The following is a 15,391-nucleotide window of genomic DNA, read 5'->3' as shown; positions in this document are numbered from 1 at the left end:
TTTTTTTGTTGTATTTGCTGATTTCTGAAGAGGGAAGGAGTTTCCTTGGCTGAGATCCTGCAACTGAAAAAAATACTCAGCTCCCCAAGGCCTCTTCCACAACTCTCAAATCTTAAATAATACTCCTCATTGATGATTGCTTGTTGTACAGAAAAAAGATGATTATGAATTTCTTTTACTACCTGGGTCTTGATTATAATCATGGTTCAAATTCCGGGGGTTGATTGGGAGGGTCTGACCCCCCTAATTAAGACTTGGACGCCCCCAAAAGAGGTAAAAACAACAGGTTGGGGGGGTTGAAACATCTATCCACCTTATCTGTAATAGCAAACATTACAATATATTTCCCATATTCATGCCTAGAAGAATCTTTTAATATGATTTCAGAGACCTCTACAGTGGACCGTACCATTTCTTTACCTTACCTTGGGTGGATGTCTCATCTGCCTGAGTCACTACCATCAGTTGCTGGCCCGCGTTCAAGCACGTCACGCAAAATGCTTGAGGATAATGTAAGTAGCTATCTAGCTAGATTTAATATACTTTACTTATTACCTTTATAATTTCTGAATTACATCGTGTCGATGATCTACAGATGTTTACAGACTCAGGAATACAGGAGTTTTACCTGGTTGGATAGTTAAACAATATTATTACACGGCTCCATTGAATGCTGCTCTCTGATTGGTCCATCGTTGCGTTCTACGGTCTGTTATTTCTGTATAATGACCGTCGTCAAGTATAACAGACCGTTGCTAGGGACGGCGCTCTGATCCGCCCCGGCAACATATAGCAACATAAGCAAGACAGCACCGCTGTCCAGCTCCTCTCTCAGGCCGGCCTTAAGAGTGAAAGTGAAAGTGAAAACTTTACCGAGCAATCCTTGTCGCTGCTGAATCATTGTGGGTGATTATTTATTATTTATTTCACTCGTAAGCCGTGTAATAAGCGGGGTAATGTATAGTTAGTCGGTTGTTATGGAGAAATAAACCCCTTCAGGTTGTATGAAACATTCCATACCGTTCAATACAACCTGTTGGGGTTCATTTCTCCATAACAGCCTCCGAACTATACATTATCCCTTACTTAAAATCCATGTGTGTTGAAAGCTGAGTATAGTGCCAATAAAACATATACACCCCCTTAATTGTTTTCCCATTGTATTGCTTTTATAAATGGAATCATGGTCAGCATACGAAAAATATACAAAACAAAAAAATTACAAAAAAAAAACTGATTTCTACAAAGTAATGTGAATTAATAAAAAAATATATAATGTAAAATAGGTGATTACATAAGTATTTACTTGATTCATCATTGTAGCATAAAGCCACCTGTGTCTGAAGATCCAGTCACTGGTTGATCAGTATTCCTGGCTGCAATTACACCATGAAGACAAAAGAGCACTCTGAGCAACTGAAAAGGTTATTGAAAAGTATACGTCAGGGGGTGGATACAAAAACATTTCCAAGATCCATAACCCTTATCCAACAACTATTGCCCAGGTTCTTCTCCAGTCAAAGCTTTATGGGAGAGAGGCAAAGAGAAAGCCACTGTTGAAGAAAGCTCATTAATCTCAGCTAGAGTTTACCCAAAGGCATGTGGGAGACTCCAAGGTCAACTGGAAGGTTCTTTGGTCTGATGAGACCAAAATGGAGCTAGACTCTATGTTTGGCGGACACCAAACACTGCCTATCCCCACCGTGAAGCATGGTGGTGGCAGCATCATGCTGTGGGGATGATTCTCAGCAGCAGGCCCTGGAGGGCTTGTAAAGGTAGAGGGTAAAATGAATGCAGCAAAATATAGGGAAATCATTGAGGAAAAACCTAATTCAGTCTGCAAGAGAAATACGATTTGGGAGAAGATTTATTTTCCAGCAAGACAATGACCCGAGGCATACAGCGAAAGCTACACAGAAATGTTTTAAAGACAACAAGGTGAATGTTCTGGAGTGGCCAAGTTAAAGCCCTGACCTCAATCGGATAGAGAATTTGTGGCTGGATTTGAAAATGGCTGTTCACGCTGGATCCTTGTGCAACCTGACAGAGTTTCATCTACCTAATACGGACTTATTTTACATCATATATTTTTTGTTTTTCCTTTTTTCTTATTTCCATTTATAAAAGTAATAAAGGGGGTGAATACTTTTTTATAGTCACTGTAATTGTATTTGTTGAAATGTATGACTACTTTATTGAACTCAGATTGGATTTCATTCACAGAGTCAAAATGAGCAAGAGGAGAGGAGGAGAAATCAAGCACTTTTTTAGTGCTAAAATAAGAGTAAGTTGAAAATGGCTTAGAGATGATAATGCAACCTACATTTTGTGGGGTTGTCATGCAGGCCTAATACTGAGCAGGATAGTATGAGTGATGGTGAGTTTTACATTGTATGTGCCGTTGTATTAAGGAAGCAGAGGGAGGTTAGAGTGGCAGTCAGCAAGCAGGTGGAAGACAGGAGGACAGTGAGACTGTGTTTTAGTGGAGATGATGGTCTTGCTGGCAGAATACTTTGTTGGTGGTCCCTGACTTCAAAAGTTGTTGTGTGGTACTTTCCCTGTGAGCTGGTGTAATGGATTTGGTTTGATATCATCTACAGACTGCAGACATTATGTTGAACAAACAATATACTGTAAGGATGGTAAGACTTCAGTTCACTGAAGCATGCGCCAGCACTGTACTGGCTTCCCTTTACGCCCTGGAGAAGAAAAGGTGAGGAACGCCCCCCCCAACTGTCATTGTATAATTGCACTCTGATTATGATAACTATAATAACTGGACTGAAACTTCACATGTTTAAAACCTTGATTAAATTAATGGTGTCTGGTTCGGGTTGAGCCTCCTGTTCGGTGTCATTACATAAGGCTCTTTTCAAAAAGAGAGGGAGGTCGGAATAGCATCAGTACATGAATAAGGGTTATAATTACTATCCATTTGAAGAGGCATTTAAAGGCCCCACTCCCACTGTGCCACTCCACTCCTCAAGCCTGCAAAGCAAAAGGCTTTCATTAGATCAGGAAGAAGGAAGGTTGAAGCAGGTTAATCATCAACTGTATTTATAAGTAATCTGATGTCAATTTGATGTGTAATTGATTGAAAGGGGCTCAGACATGTGATTCCATAAATATGAAAAGATGAGATGAAGGCTTACAGTAATACATCACTACTAGGGCTGGGCAGCGATTAAAAGTTTTAATCGCGATTAATCACATGATTTCCCTGATTAATCACGATTAATCGCATTTGTATACGCAAAATCCAATAATGAATTCAAAAGTAGTGTATATCTCATTTTAATTTTAAATGTACTGCCATGTGAATGAAAGTGCCATAACATTTGTTGTGCAAACACACGTTTAACATCAGCATTTTTTACACAGTTAGCAGTTAAATAAAACATTTAGTGTAAATGCAGTGCCCACTTTTCATCAATATAATGCACTGTAACTCCGAGGTAATTATGGTTACTGAGTGATGTCCAGTAGTCCCCAGTGAGAGCAACAGCGGGTGCACGTTGTAAAGTTGTCGCTTTTGCAGTCCACTCCTTTTCATACAACTTGTGTATTCTTCGTGTGATGGTGCGCCTTGAGGGCATCTCATACCTGCCGTCATTAGTTGCGATTCTCAGAATGTTTCTCAGACCGACGTCTTCCACAACACTAATCGGCCTGCAGTCTGTAGCTATCCACTTCGCGATGGCATTTGTTAGCTTCTATTGCCTTTGTTTATCTATACTTCTCCCACACGCTGCATCTAACGTGGTCTGCCGAAGCCTCGCTCCACTGTCCGTTTCGTTGAATGATTTGCTGGTATCAACTGTGTGTTTTGCATTTAGGTGATATTTTAGACTGGAAGTACTCCGGTGATACGAAAATTCAACTTGGCAGTGGCTACAAATTACTTTGGTTCTGTCGACTCCCCCGTCTGGAAGAACTTTAAAATGAAAATGGCCATGTAAAAGTTCCGTACCCTTCTCCATGTGTGCATGTTTTTCCGCCAATTCTTTTCTTTTCCGGTTCCGCAGCAGTCAGCAATATACTTTTACAAATAAAAGCAAATGAGCAACAGACTTTTACAATAATAAAAGAAATAATAAAACCTGCGCTAATGCGCGATAAAATAATTGTCGGCGTTAATTAATTAATGAGTTAACGCGATAATAAGTTAACTTGCCCAGCCCTAATCACTACACATACAGTCATGACAATAAAACTTTGAAAGAAAGTTAGCTAGTTGTTTAAAACTTGGGTCTTCTTCTGGCAGTTTTGCCTGTTATTTCTATCATTTATAGGCTTTACTTTCCTCATAAGAGATTGAACACTTTGAAAGTCCTCATATAATAGCTTGTGGTTTCTTCTTCACTGTCTTTGCAGGTTTATTGCTTCACTTCATGGCCAATTACCGCCACCTGAAAATACGTGGAATAATGTGAAACCACTGATAGAAATAGTGTCATGTTAGTCTTCATGTGCATGCACAATAAAACTTGGAGAGTACAATGTTATTATAACTGATATAAATGAAGTAAAAACTGTGAAAATAAGACTGACGTTGTTATAAACTGGACATCGATTACATTCTTTTGTTGTTGTTGTTTGTTTTTGTGTCAGCTAAGGCATGCATATCTATATTTTTTAAAAAGCTGCAACATATTAAACAGCCTTAAACTTACCTCTAAATGTCACTTAAGTCAATTAGATGCTGATGTAGTCCTAAAAACATGGTGTCTGTCCCTTTACATGAAGATTACAGCATTTGTTTACTTTGTCTCTCATTCCCCTGCCGGTGCTCAGCCTGCCAGCTGACATCAATCAACACCGACATGCCTCCCCAGCCAGTTTAGACAAAAAGCTGCGTTTCTAATATTTCCCAGAAGCCCCTTTTTTGTTGCATTTAATAGTCGACATTATAGAAAATGTTGACATTTTTTAATTCAAAAAGGGATGAGTAAATGTGATTTTAATTTAGTGATGTTAGAATGGGGAAAAATCTAATCAAAAAATGTATTTTCATTTGTTTGATGTAACATTTGAGGTACTGCCATTAATACATTGTTAACAGAACTTGTACAAAAGAGGGCTTGTTGTTCAAACACCACATTCTCTGCAAGTAAGCTAGTTGTCAGAAGTCATATTTATCCAATATACGCTGGTAAATAAACTTTCAAAGTTATTTACCATCGTCATGTTTGTTGTCTCAGTGAGACAAAAAAGGAAAAAAACAAACAAATAGAAAAAATGTGAGAGTGGTTTTCTACATGGTTAGACAGTTTGATGAACTGTAGATCAAAGTCTACTACAGGCACATAACATCCATTAAATGTAAATATTTCAAAATTTTCTACAATGTATTTTGGTACACTTTGCTTTGTAACTAGTTTACTCCAACAGTTAAAGCTGAGTCATCAATATGTGGTTGCAAACCTCGCTATTGTAATATTAGACACAATATTTCCTTCCTGACAGGCCATTTAACATTGAAAACACCTAAAAGAAACTGCCTTTCTGCTGATACTTTTTTATATGAATTTAGTTCTGCTCACGGACTGCGATAATTGTCATAGACAAAATGACAATGTCTTCAAATAAAACACTTCACAACCGCAGGGTTTTCTTCAAAGAAAAAGGTAATCATGTTGAGAAACCACGTTCCAGTAATGTCACCCCGTTGGCGAGAAAATAAGATTGCGACACAGAAGAAGAAAATTTTATTGCTGAAACTTGTGTTTCTGTGCACCACAGAGCTGCAGCTGTGTGAAGGTGAGATGAGGGGGGTCAGTCTGACATCACACAGACACACACACACATAAAGAAAAAAAAGAAAACCCAGTGATGGGTGAAATGAGAGAAGGAGTTGGGAGTGTCACTGCATGGCTTAAAGACGAAGGGCAGCTACAATGAATGTCCACACAGTGCACTGAACCAAACTCCTCCACTTCTTCTCAGTTTATTTTGTACACTCCGCATTTCATCTTCTACCAACTCCTGCTCTAGTTTCTCTTATTCTCTTTCTTCTTCTACCCCAACACACTGAGATGTCTTCTTGAATTCTCTATCTGTTTTATTTAAATGTTTGGCATGGGCTCAGCCTTGCAATGTTACCACCTGTGTGATTTTAGTCATCTCATGCATTAAATTCAGGCTATCCTCCCCCAAAACACTGCTGTATAGGTCATCAGTGCAAGCAGCTTATTACGACCCATATTTATATTTTTTTGTTAGGCAGCAACCTCTAGTGGTCAAAGAAATTATGACCGGAGCAAAGGTGGAAGTCGGGTGATATAGTGTATAAAGTGACAAAGTTCGCATACACATAGGGTTGGGAGGATTAGATGGGTCAAACACAGGACTTTCACCAAGGAGATCACTGTTTGTATCCCATGTGAACACAAAAGTCAACTTCACTTACTCACATTTGAAACATAACTTCACTTACATAACATACTTACATTTATTCCAAGTAATTTTGGTGCCTAAACCAAACAAAACTACAACCGTTTCATAAAGTTAACCACACAAAGACAAAAGTCCTGTACGCTTGTTACTAGCAACTCCTGACTTTCAAAATCAGTTGGATAACCCCAACAATGTGTTCTGGAACTTTTCATCAAATCACGTAATATTCATCAGCAGATTGAGTTTGAAGTCCTTAAAGTGTTCAAAAAAGGGAAATCTGAACATCTACAATTACATGAAAACCGGACAAACTAAACTAAATGGAGCTTGTGGTGCAAGTGATTTCTAACGTTTTCATTATGTTTGATTAAAGTTTTGAAGTAATGTTATGTGCAGTATCAGTCTGCAGTGCTGGAAACTTAATGCATTTGCTTAGGTACTCAAGTACAGTTCTGAGGTACTCACTGTCGACCTCCACTGCATACAGCATTAAAATGTGACTTAAGTGTTAGCGTATCAGAGATAATGACCCAACAACATTTTTGGCATGAAATATAAAGCACTAGCAGAACCTGATGTAATGGAGTGTTTTATATTTCAGGTATATTTCGCCAAATACACTTTGTTGGTCAGGTCGGCCGCCATCTGAAAGCATCAGTATTTGACAAGTTGCGCATGAGACTCAAAAATCAACTATCATACCAACAGGAGCTTTAAGTATTAGCGTATAATTTGAGGGAGACATTTGTTTCTCACCATCTTTGCTGTTTGGAAAAGAAAAGAAGGCGGCTAAGTTACAATGAATTGGATATCAGCTGTCACTAATTTTTAATGTAACTTAAAGCACATACAGATTGACATAAAGAGGTGATAAATTCATATTTGCTAATAGCTGATGCCCACAGTTTCTACTCTCCTCCTGCCTCACAGACTGACAGTGAGTAGTGACCCCAGAAGAATGTGCTGATTCTTGGACCGATAACAAGTCATCTGATATAATGACAGGGCCATTTGATGAATGGGTCTGTTTTTAGGGAGGCAGACATCCACCGGGGAGCCGGCCTTGGGCAAACACAAAATCCCACAGGTCACAAAGGCAGATGGATGGACTGCAGTTCTCTGTCACTTTTATCGCTTAACTACTTGTCCCTGGATTAATAAATCTAGATTCATGACTGGCAGCCCCAGGCTCACACCACCAGCACTGCTGCTGTAACCTTGACTTAATCAGAACCTCTTCATGACTCCACTTTTACTAAACACATTTTCATAAATGACACTAAAGCAGAAAACTAAGGGCGATTTATCCTCCACTGCTTTGCTCTTTCCTTACAGTGGATCTCTAAGACACCACAGTCTCATGGAGCATAAAGGACAGAAGGGTTTGCAGAGAAAATATCTCACACATTCACACCAAATTGATTTTATTCAGAGGTTTATGTTCTCTCGGTGCAAACCACCAGCTCATTGAAAAGTAATAAATTCTGATGAGACAGGGCTGTTCGCATATGAAGCAGGGAGCTAGGACCAAATTTAAATCAACTCCTCTCCCAGCATATTTCTTTCCAACTTATTCTCTGTCTGGCTGTGGACTAGAGGAGATGAATTCTCTGGGAGTCTGAGAAAATAACAGCACCTTAATGTCCCCTGTCCCCCCTCAGCTGCAGCTACTTAAATAATCAAACGCATCTACCCAACCCACAGTCTCAGCCATGTGGGCGATGAAACGCTCCTGTGGTCACCCTGCTGCTTCCACCCGGCAGTAATCAAAATTTTGACAAAATTGTGTTTTCTGTAATGGTAAAAAAAAAACTAGGTTGGTGGATAGGAGACTATTTTCACCTTGGGGTCATTAAAATGTAAGTTGAACGGAGGGAGAAAGTGTTTATTGTTTACCAGAAAGGGGTTTCCGCTGCTATATTGCAAGACCGATGTCCAAACTCTCTGCTGGGCTTTAGCATCATGGAATATTTTGAAAAAATGTATTTTTAAGATGTTTTCTTGAAAAAAGCTCCTTCCTTCTGGAATAAGTTACGCTGTGTAAGGCTAAGCTTTGGCTATTTGTCGGAAATAAATGCACAACGCAAGACCCAAACCAAGTTCCCAAGCCCTGCTTTGCAACCTGCTGTCTGATTAAAGTGAAACCAACCTCGACCCATCCTCACCTAAAGGCACAGTTCAACCAAAAATGGAAATTCAGTCATTATCTACTCACCCTAGTGCCAATGGAAACTCAGGTGAGGTTTCATTGTCCACAAAACATTTTTCTAGTATTCTCCTAAACAACTGACGTAGATGGGGACTTCTGAGGTAATCCAAGTCTCCCGAGATCCCAAACTGATTTGAACAGACTTAGATTATTTAAATCAACTTTAACATGAAATCATTGTAAGTGCACACTGAATTCGGTGCATGAGTTCGACCGTGCGTCAAGCGCTTAAATAACGTTTTTTCAAATCAATTTGGAATTTCGGGTATTCCTAGCTGTTGCATTTTTTCAGACAGTCTCTCCTGAAAGGTTATCATAGTGTTGCATTGAAAATGATTCAAGTTGTTGTAATTAATTTAAAAAGAGAGGTCGAGAGACAAGTTCAAACCCTGTTTGCTCTCTTACCTCCAAACACCTGAAGTGGCCGTGAACTTTGACTGGACGCTTTCTGGAAGTTACAGAAATTGTCAGACAATAACTGGTTCCAGAGCTGTTCGAGTGTCCACTCGTAACTAAGTGATACTGGCAGCTTAAGTACGAATGTGTGTGTGAAAGAGAGAAAGATGCAGTGTGTTAGCAGACAAAGACAGTATCGCTGAGGATGATGGATGTGACAATGACAGAAACCTCCTGTCCTCCTTGTACAAAACAAAATGAATGATATGACACTGAGCTGAAACCTTTTAATTCCTTAGGAAGCATAATCTGGACAGAAGACAAGTCATTAAGAGGATAATAGTGGCTCTGACTGATATACAGTATGCTGCAGAGCAAAACATGTGAAGCACAGTGGAGTGATACAGATTTGTCTGTTGGGCTTCATGCACAGAGGAGACTGTTGTGTCTGAGCCAACGCAGACAATGTGAGTCAATTTCATTCCATACTATCAATACCCCCCTTTGTCTTACAGCTGTTGTTTTCCAAAACAATCAATACAGTTGAGAAAAAACAATGTCTACATCCAGCTCCATCATCCTCCAACCATCCATCCATCCAAATTAAACCAGCTAATTAAAAATATGCGTGTGAGAACTTTCTGATCCACCAGGCAGCTAGTTGTAGTCATTTTGCTTCTCTAGTTATGCTGCTATAGGCCCAGTCCTGGGGACAATGACACACTGAGCTTCTCTCTCCTCCCCTCTCCTCTCCTCTCCTCTCCATCTGTATACATTATGCCTGTATACATGCCCCATCTCTGCATGTCACTGACTTACTTCTTCCCCGGAGTCCTTGTGCTTTCTAGTCCTACAGGCTCCCGTGGATCCTGGCCGCGCCCGGGTCGTGGATCGTGGATGCGCCCACTGCTATGGCCCTGCCTGATCGTGGATGCGCCCACTGCTATGGCCCTGCCTGATCGTGGATGCGCCTACTGCTATGGCCCTGCCTGATCGTGGATGCGCCTACTGCTATGGCCCTACCGGATCGTGGATGCGCCTACTGCCATGACCCTGCCTGACACCCACCACTACTGTCGCTAATATTAGTCACATCTCTGTTACATACGTTCCACTACTATTATTGTAATGCATTACTACGTACCATCCTTACCATTAATCACTACTACTGTTATCACTAGTAATCACATTTCCATGTGCATTTCATTATTATTGCTGTAATACCTCTTTATGTACTTTCATTCCTGTCAACCATCCATTATAATTGTATACATTGTGATCTCGTTGATCTGCTCTGTACATGCGACATCTATTGCACGTCTGTCCGTCCTGGGAGAGGGATCCCTCCTCTGTGGCTCTCCCTGAGGTTTCTTCCGCATTTTTTTTTCCCTGTTAAAAGGGCCTTTTTTTGGGGGCAAGTTTTTCCTCACTCGAATCGAGGGTCGAAGGACAGAGGGTGTCGTCTCTGTACAGATTGTAAAGCCCTCTGAGGCAAACTGTGATTTGTGAATTTGGGCTATACAAATAAAATTTGATTTGATTTGATTTGATTTTTGCTCATTTAATGTCTCTTTGTGGTTGTGTTGCATCTCTTTGTAGTCGTTTTGCATCTTTTTGTAGTTAGTTTGTATCTGTTTGTAGTTTTTTAGTGTCTCTTTGTAGTCATTTTCCTTCTATTTGTGGTCGTTTAATGTATTTGTGAATATGTTGTGTCTCTTTTTAGTCATTTTGCATCATTTTGCAGTTGTTTTGTATCTGTTTATATTTGTAAAGTGTCTCTTTGTAGTCATTTTGTATCTGTTTGTAGTTGTTTAGTGTCTCTTTGTAGTCATTTTGCATTTCTTTGTCATCATTTAAAGCGTCTTTGTGGTTGCGCTGCATCTATTTTTAGTCATTTGCATCTTTTTGTAGTCGTTTTGTGTCTCTTTACAGTTATTTAGTGTCTCTTTTATAGGGTTGTCACGATACCATAATTTCAGTAGTCGATACCAATACCTGTGAATTTCCACGATTCTCGATACTAATTCGATACCACAATTTAAAAAAAAAAACAACAGAACCCATGTACTTTTAAATTCACTAATTTATTGAAAACTGCTTCAAACTGTCAAGTATTTAACACCACTGTGCTTCAACATCTTTTTGCACAGAATTTAAATTGCAGTACCAGCTGCCAACTGCCAAAAGGTACTTTTAGTTTAAATAACATAAGGTAAGAGACTGTCAGACAGTATCTCATCATGTCACCTTACGTATAATGACGCAGACCGTACCGTTACATTACGTTAAACATCTACATGAGGGAGCGACTGAGCGAGAGTAGAAGCCTGCGCCCCAGCTGACTCTCATGCCCAAATGACGGAACGTAGGCATATTCGGGTTAACGTATGACGTGACACAACAGTGATAGTAAACGGAAACTCACTCGAAACTCACTTGAATTCTCTAAACAAGTCGGGGTGTCTGTCTTTGAGGTGTTTGGCCATGTTTGACGTGCTTCCTCCTTTCGTTTGAAAACTTCTGAGGCACTGTTTGCATGTCGGCTTGTTTGAGTCTAGAATTGCTCCGTATTCATCCGCCTCGAATGCAAAATATTTCCACACGCGACTCTTAGTACCTGTCTTGTCGACGAGCCGACGTGTTGTGCTTTCACTCTCATTTGCTGAAGCCATTTCTTTCTAAGACGGCATGTTTCCTTCTTCAGCGCCGCTGACTGCTCTGTGCTGCTCACACGCGTATACTGCCCCCGTCAGTTCCTGCAAGAATTGACACGGCTCGCCGAGTGAAAAGTTGTATATTTGGTTCTGACGTTACCAGAAAAAAGCAAGTATCGAATTATTTTTTTTGTGTCGGCATCCAATTGGTACCGAAGTATCGGTTCTTGTGACAACCCTACTCTTTTAAGTATTTTTGCTTCTCTGTGCGGTTGTTTAATGTATCTTTGTGGTTGTGTTGCATCTCTTTGTAGTCGTTTTGTATCTGTGTGTAGTTGTTTTGTGTCTCTTTGTAGTCATTTTACATCTCTGTGTAGTTGTTTTGTATCTGTTTGTAGTTGTGTAGTGTCTCTTTGTAGTAATTTTGTATCTGTTTGTAGTTGTTTTGTGTCTCTTTGTAGTCATTTTACATCTCTTTGTAGTTGTTTTGTATCTGTTTGTAGTTGTGTAGTGTCTCTTTGTAGTCATTTTGCAGTTCTTTGTCATCATTTAATGTGTCTTTGTGGTTGTGCTGCATCTATTTTTAGTCATTTTGCATATTTTTGTAGTCGTTTTGTGTCTGTAGTTGTTTAGAATCAGAATCAGAATCAGAATCCTTTTTATTGTCATTGCACAGTGTACAACGGAATTTTAGCAGCAGTGTCTCTTTGTAGTGATTTTGCATCTTTTTCTGCTTCCCAATTAAACCAGCTGATTAAAATTGTGCGTATGGCCTGATCCATTAGCCCTGTTAGTGATTTCTGTGTGGATGCGCATGCAGGGGTGTGATGTATCAGGCTGCCCTTATTGACAGCGTCAGTCCGAGGGAGTACAGTATAATTACAGTGGAGAAGAAGGGTCGTCAGATTTTTACAGTGTGGGGACTGGAACTATTCATTAAAACCTCCTGAGAGGAAAACAACAGCTCACACTTGACAACAGCATGAAATCAATCAGTCTATCTATCCATCACACTTGTTGCAGGGTATTCTCTCACTCTTTAAAATCAGTTTTCTCACAAAACTTTTAAATAAGCAACTCTTTCAGTTCTTGACTTTACCCGACAACCCACCTTTTATGATCCTGTCTGACTATAAAACTGGAGCTGATACAGCAGCAGCATCCTCCTGTGCAGCTGTCTCACATCTCCACGGACAGACTGCCGTCTTCCTCCCCCTCTATCTCCTTCTCTCATGAGAAAACATGAATCTTAAAATAAGAACGCAACTTGTGGTATTCGCTCTCTTAAAAGTTGACAGCTGTAAATCCCCCGAGGATGTTCGCTCCCTTTCAACAACAAGCCCCCACGGTGGTTTGATCAGACCCAGCCAACTGTTTAATTCACTAAATTCACGGCATAAACAGCATGATACAGTATACAGCTCCTCAAATCAGGAGAAACAGGTCGCAGAAGCAGATCAAAACTGGCTTCCAGCTGCTGCCTCATGCTTTTATATCACAAGAAAAGTGAGATTTCTTGACTTTTTGAGGAACATGCTCGACTAGGAAGGAACATAGTCTCTGAACAAATGTCCTGAAATTGCAGCTTCTTTTCTCTGATTTACATCATTGTTAAGTGGATATACTCAGTCAGACAGAACAGGACATTCACAGGTGTCATGCTGAGCTTTGGGAAATTGTAACCAGCAGTTTGTCTTTCTTGTTTCTGGCATTTTATAGATTACATGATTAATCAATGAATAAGAAAATAGTTGTAAGAATAATCAGTAAAAGAATCTGAATCTCTTGATTAATCAATAGAGGTATTTAAACGTATTTCAGTTGTTTTCGAGCTTAATGGCAGTCTCCTTTATCACGTTTGACCAATTTACATTCTGTCCAGAGACATTATATCACGATAAAAAAGAAATAAACACTTTTTATTTTCCTTTTCTTTGTAAACGAGCTGATTTATCACCAGACGTTTGAAAGTCTCATCAACAGCCATATGTGTGAAATACAGTAAACCCCCCAGCACCTTCAGCGCATACCCTTACAGCCAGTGATGTCTTAGTGCGACAGTAAACCATAAGGGTCCCTTTCAGCCAAACAGCGCTCTAACAGCCCGCTCTGCTTCCCAGAAAGCGCACCAGCCGCTCACCTTCTCCACCTGTCCCACAGGAGCCGAGCAGCAGCGACGCGACCAGCGCAGTAATCCCAGCGAGTCTTTTACTCCCCAAAGGCATGTTGAAGCGACGGGATGCTGCAGATTACAATCCCGCCTGTCGGAGGGGAGACAGTCCGTCCGTCCTTCCTCCTCCTCTTCTCCTCTCCACTCCGGCTCGATGCTCTCCTCCAGCTCCGCTCCGGTGCGCTGCGCTGCGCTGCAGTAGCCCTGCTGCCACAGAGTGGAGGGGCTGTCCGGTACCCGGTGGGAAGGATGCTCTCGCAGTGCCCGCTCTCTGTCAAGTGATGGAGGGGAACGAGGAGGGAGGGCTTTTACGAGACGGTAGTGGGTCCGAGTAGAGCGCACCGCCTCCCTCACTGAGGTCCTGAAGACTCTCAGAGTTCCTGCAGGGAGTCCCAGGACTGGACTCACAGAGAGCATGTGGCTGATCGCTGCTCGATGTTTAACTCTTAATGGAGCTGTAGTTTTCCATCTGAAAGAATCTGAAATACATTTCTCTATCTTTGCATGGGACCATGGACAGATTATGATGGGCCCCTGGGAGCAGACATATAGCCTATAGGAACCTGTGGTCATTTTGTATCCGTTAGGTGTTTAGTGTCTCTTTGGAGTCGTTTTGTTTCTCTTTCTGCTTGTGTTGCATGTCTTTTGCAACACAGTTGAAACTAGTTGTTTTGCTTAGTTTTGTAGTCACTTTGTATCTGTTTGTGGTTGTTTTGAGTCTCTGTGAAAGTTTTGTGTCTCTGTTAACGCTTTGTATCTCTTTGTAGTCATTTTATGTCTCTTTGTGGTTGTTTTGCCACTTGTTGTCATCTTTTTTTCCTCCTCTGCTCGGTTTGTGTCTCTTTATAGTTGTTTTGTTTCTATTTGTGGGTCTTTTGTGTCTCTTTATAGTTGTTTTGTTTCTATTTGTGGGTGTTTTGTGTCCCTTTCAGAGATATTTGCTGCTGACCCTTGGGCTACTGTGCCTGATAGGTCTATTTTATAATCCATTCATGGATAAACCCAACACAATTAAGTTTTACTGAGCATTTCAAGCTAATGTCATTCTGAGACTTCAAATGAAACTGTTCTAGACAGAGGATGAGATGATTTGCTGAAGTCCAACTTAAAGATCCTGTCCAGTATTTGTGTCTTATATATTGTCACTCAACAAAGAAACTGTGGAATGTATTTGAATTTATTCTACTCTTTAAAATTGCAGAATCAAATGTGTTTCCTCTGACTACTCGACACACTTCACTGAAAAGTTTGTTCAGTGTTTTCTGTAAATCACAAAATCCTGCTGGTATTTGCATGTGTTAAGCTCGTTAAACCTCTTCAGCAGCCTTCTAGTGTCAAACTCAGAACAAACTTCATTCTGCAAAGTGAAGGTCAAACATCCAAGTGAAGAGACAGGAGGCAAAACACATTTTTGACCGGAGGGGATCTTTATTTTAATTACTGCTTCACTGCTTGAGGACAGAACAAAATGGTACTATGAGTTCCTAAGTTAGGAAAACATGAGCACTGCTGCTAATTTACAAGACTCATTTATTTATCATTCTACAACACAGGGCTGTATAATGA

General features: G+C 40.4%; 1 protein-coding gene across 2 annotated transcripts in view; it reads right to left on the bottom strand.

The window, feature by feature from the left end:
• Window positions 1-14,144, bottom strand: part of LOC311258870 (contactin-associated protein-like 4) — a 127,143-nt gene extending 112,999 nt beyond the window's left edge. For both annotated transcript variants that reach the window (XM_084355519.1, XM_084355520.1), the window contains exon 1: window positions 13,796-14,144. In XM_084355519.1, the coding sequence (XP_084211645.1) occupies window positions 13,796-13,880 (85 nt within the window). In that variant the 5' untranslated portion in view covers window positions 13,881-14,144. The remainder of the gene's footprint in view (window positions 1-13,795) is intronic.
• Window positions 14,145-15,391: the final 1,247 nt, after the last annotated feature.

This window comes from Pagrus pagrus, assembly GCF_965226575.1.
Source record: "Pagrus pagrus genome assembly, chromosome: 6".
Taxonomy (NCBI): domain Eukaryota; kingdom Metazoa; phylum Chordata; class Actinopteri; order Spariformes; family Sparidae; genus Pagrus; species Pagrus pagrus.
Note: the sequence above shows the minus strand (reverse complement) of the source record. Positions and strands in the feature narration are given on the sequence as shown.